The sequence below is a fragment of the Rhagoletis zephyria genome, unplaced genomic scaffold, assembly GCF_001687245.7.
Source record: "Rhagoletis zephyria isolate East Lansing unplaced genomic scaffold, Rhagoletis_zephyria_1.1 Rzeph_scaffold_06883, whole genome shotgun sequence".
NCBI classification, from domain to species: domain Eukaryota; kingdom Metazoa; phylum Arthropoda; class Insecta; order Diptera; family Tephritidae; genus Rhagoletis; species Rhagoletis zephyria.
In genome coordinates this window covers 20419-24492 of record NW_016163966.1, presented here as the reverse complement: position 1 = coordinate 24492, position 4074 = coordinate 20419, and the positions used below count along the sequence as shown (strand labels likewise).

The window sequence follows — 4074 nt, the reverse complement described above, 5'->3', positions numbered from 1 at the left end:
ACTTGCTGCTATCGGCGCACACATTTGTATGTATAGGTATGTGAGCGCATTTTCGTTACTTCTTTTCGTATTTTATTTTCAATCCGTTTCAATACATTACCACTTCATAGCACTACTTTAAATTGCCGTAAAATCGTTTCTGCAATAACCTTTGATTGCCACAAAAATGCCAAAAATGATGAGCAAGAATAGGGGAGCCAACAGCGGCAAAATTAAACTTTAAATGCTAAAATCACTGCAATCGGTTTCTGTGTTCTCTGGGGAGCTGCTGCGCCTAGCTGCGACACCATCATCAACTGGACCAACTAGTGAATGTTGCTGCAATTGCAATTGCTTTGGTTGCCACCATGTCAATGACGGATGTTGTACTATCATCGATGGTCTGTTAGATTGTTGTAAATGCCGCGCGAACAAAAATTCGAAATCGTTGTTGCTGGCGCGCGCTGGTGTTGGCAGCAGTGATAACTGCCAGGCAGCGCGCCGTTGCGCCTGCTTTTTCTGCCGTGGTTCATTTTGTAGTTGTTCATGGCGCAAATGGCGGCCGTAGAGGCGCAGCGCTGATTTGGTTGGTTGTTGCTGTTGTACTGTTGCTCGTCGCCGTTGATCGTAATGCAATTGCTGTCGAATTGTTTGTAGAGGCTGCCTTGTCATCGAAAACATTGAACGCCAATGATTAGCTGCGGGCCTTGTCGCAGCGGCGAATGTGCGCGCCACGCGACGCATGCGTGGATCTGTAAATGCGCCGCGCACAAGCGGCTGTTGTGCGGAAAATGTTGATGTGACTGATTGATCGTTTTCATTAAATAGATTTTTTGTAATAGCTCTGTTGCTCTGCAGCCAGTTAACAATGGCTGTGACGGCGGCGGCGTCCTTTCCACCATCACCATTGCCATCAACAACAGCCGCTAGATTGTTGTCAATTGTGTCACTGTAATTGTTGCCGTTGTCATCGCTGCTCTTGTCAAACAAAATTCGTATCGTTTCACCATCATCAGCGCCTGCGTTCCGCCCTGACCCTGCCAAGCCAAGTTCATGCGGTTGCAAATGTCTCTTCCGTCCGCCCTGCATGCGGCGTATGGCGTCTCTGACAGGCGGCGCTGTCAGGTTGCTGTCATCGTTGCCATCAACTTGATTGTCTAACAACCGCACGCTCTCCTCACTATCGCTGGCATTGCCTTCATTCTCACTATAGCTTCCCGTCACCTCGTTCGCCTCATCGTCACCAGGGCTACGCTGCCATTGGCCGCCAAGCGCCAACGTTCCAGCCTTTGGCGGCTTCAACTTTTTGCCGCGATTCGGAAAGAACAAATCGTTATACTTGAAAAGGTCTTTGATTTTGTCGCGTTTGCCGCGATTCGGCACAAATGTCTCGTAACGATTGAGCAATGCATCCAGATCGGGCAAATTGTGTTTGCGACCGCGCGGCGGTATGAATGGATCGTCTTTGTAAGGCGGGTCTGTGGAAAAAGTAAAAAAAAAATAAAATATTCGTGCATTACATCACTACAGCTGGTATCAACCGAACAAACAACGCAAACACTAACATCTAAAAACAACAAAGAACGTACAAGACAAGGCAATCAAGTGTTGCGCTTTCATTTGTAACGAAATAGTTTGTTGCAATCATTTCATGGAATTGTGCCTGGAAAGTCGTTGAAATAAAAGTGCCTACGTACTCTCTAAGTGCAGTGCCATCAGTATTTATGTGTGTGTGTGTGTGTGTTTTTCTTTTCTATTAATTTTAAGGGCCCGAAAGCGGGTGTGTGTTAAATAAAGCCTGATTATGGCAACTTAACTTAACGGAACGTAGAAGTTAGAGAATCAAACTGAAACAGATTTCGACATGGCATTAAGTTACGTTAACTTTCGGCTGTTCAATTATAAGCAATACCCATTTAACAGAATTTTTAAGAGAGAACCGTAAGTTACGTTAAGTTGCCATAATCAGACCATTTGTGTATTGTGTAATTTTATGTGACTTCAACAAATGTGAGCATTCTAATTTTATGCTCGAGTGCAAGTGGAGTTTTATGAGAACACCGAATGGCGTGCGGAGAGTGGCATATGATTAGGCGATTGTTAGACACACTGCGCCGCTACTGTTTATATGTACATACATATGTATATTGATGATATTAGCAGAGCAATTCTGGCTAAGATTTTTTTTTTAGTGTGGNAGAGTTTTATGAGAACACCGAATGGCGTGCGGAGAGTGGCATATGATTAGGCGATTGTTAGACACACTAAGCCGCTACTGTTTATATGTACATACATATGTATTTGATGATATTAGCAGAGCAATTCTGGCTAAGATTTTTTTTTTAGTGTGGCACAAAAATCTTCACAAAAATAAAACTTCCTTGCCAACTTTCATGATGGAAAACGCTTTTGACAGAAACCACTTCTACATCATTTTGCTCGCGATGCTCCAACACTCGGATTGGCCGTGTGATCAAAGCACCCCGAGAGATCCGAGGTTCGAGTCCTACAGTAAGGAACTTTTGCTTTGCTTTAATTTATTATTTTTTTGCTAAATTAATTTTCCTTTAATTTATGGATTTTTTCGTATTAAAAAGAAAAATATAAATACTTTTTCAACTAAATTTAATTTTTAGTATTTTGTTTATTTTATTTTAATTTTTTTATTTTTTTTTAATTTTTTTATTTTTTTTTATTCAATTTAGATTTTGTTTTATTAAAAAGAGAAATAATTTGTTAAATGCCAATTATTATTTAATTATTGTTATATATTATATCAATTTAAATTTTTTGTTTTAATTTAATTTAATTTTTTGGTAAATTTTATTTTGGTTTTTAAAAATTTACGGTTTTATAAAGAAAAATATATATTTTTTTGATTTAACGTAATTTTTAGAAACTTATTTAATTTTTTATTTATTTATATTTCTTTTAATTTTCAGATTTTATTGTTATAAAAAGCTCTTTGTAATACTATTTAATTTTTGGAACTTATTTAAATATTTTGTTTTTAAATAAAACAATTTTTATTTTTAATTAAGTTTTCTTTTAACATTTAGTTTGTTATTTTAAAAAGAAGAATATATTTTTTAACTTCATTTTATTTTTGGAAAGCTTACTCTAAACGACAGACAGAATAACGGTAAGACCTCGTTAGCAAATATTACAATTAGTCGTTCGAAAGATTTTAAAGACATTTGAAGACATGTGGTGGCTTTTGTCTTTCGAAAGACTGTGGAAAGACAGTTGCCAGAATTGCCTTGTAAGGGCATATTCAAACTATTTTTTTACGATCGATGCTGTATTTGCCAAGCTACGAGTGTGCGTTCGTATTCCGTATTGGCAGGATACTGTCCTATAAGCGTTCACGGCGCACTTGCCAGCTATTTGAACGACGATTAGGCGATATAATTTCAGCCCCTCCCTCAAGCTGCCGGGCAAACTTGGCAGCACTGGATAGTTTTCGACGAATTTCGCCGCGTACTTATTTCATCATGACATAATATTTATGAACTAAATTAACTAAACTTACTACTAACACTACTTGTTCGCCTGCATATGCACATTTTAAAGAGGAAAATGCATGAGTTAATGCATATAAAGGCTGTTTATGCAAATAAGCGATCCCGTTACCCGTATAATGCACGACTTACGGCATAAAGCTTAATGAAATTAAGAGAAAATCTAAAGCGAGATTTTGCTCTTATTTGTTTCTGAGATATTTATTCCTATGGCAGTCGGATCTTAAGTGGCATGCCCACTAGCTTTTCTTAAGAAAAGAGAATTATGAAATATGGCGAAAATGGGTTCATTCCACGCCCACCACCACTGTGGTTGGTTAGTTTTGGTTTCCGGCTACCACTCGCGGAAAAATAAACGCTATATTTAAAGATTCCGAAGTTGTAAATATTTTTATTTCTCCGGGTTTGTGAATGATTTCGCATGATCGAAAAGTTCTTTTCACGAAATTAAGCAAAAGGAAGATCGAAGAATTAAGAAATTCCAAAAGTTATATATGTACGTACATATATATATTTTCAAACTCGTGCGAAAAGGTTGAATTATATATTCGCAAGCTACATGAAATTCTCTAAA

General features: G+C 37.9%; 1 protein-coding gene across 1 annotated transcript; it reads right to left on the bottom strand.

The window, feature by feature from the left end:
- Positions 1-219: 219 nt before the first annotated feature.
- On the bottom strand, positions 220-1604 carry natalisin (neuropeptide natalisin). The gene is made up of 2 exons (XM_017629557.1): positions 1569-1604; positions 220-1457 (listed from the first exon to the last, which is right to left on the bottom strand). Exons 1-2 carry the CDS (start codon positions 1597-1599, stop codon positions 220-222), a joined length of 1269 nt encoding a protein of 422 aa, XP_017485046.1. The 5' UTR covers positions 1600-1604.
- Between the last annotated feature and the right edge of the window lie 2470 nt (positions 1605-4074).

Bases quoted from the DNA above. Each gene is read 5' to 3' on its own strand.
- natalisin (XM_017629557.1), bottom strand. From the start codon at position 1,599: ATGAAAGCGCAACACTTGATTGCCTTGTCTT. The intron at 1,458-1,568 runs GTACGTTCTTTG...CTTTTTCCACAG, and splicing joins ACACTTGATTGCCTTGTCTT to ACCCGCCTTACAAAGACGAT.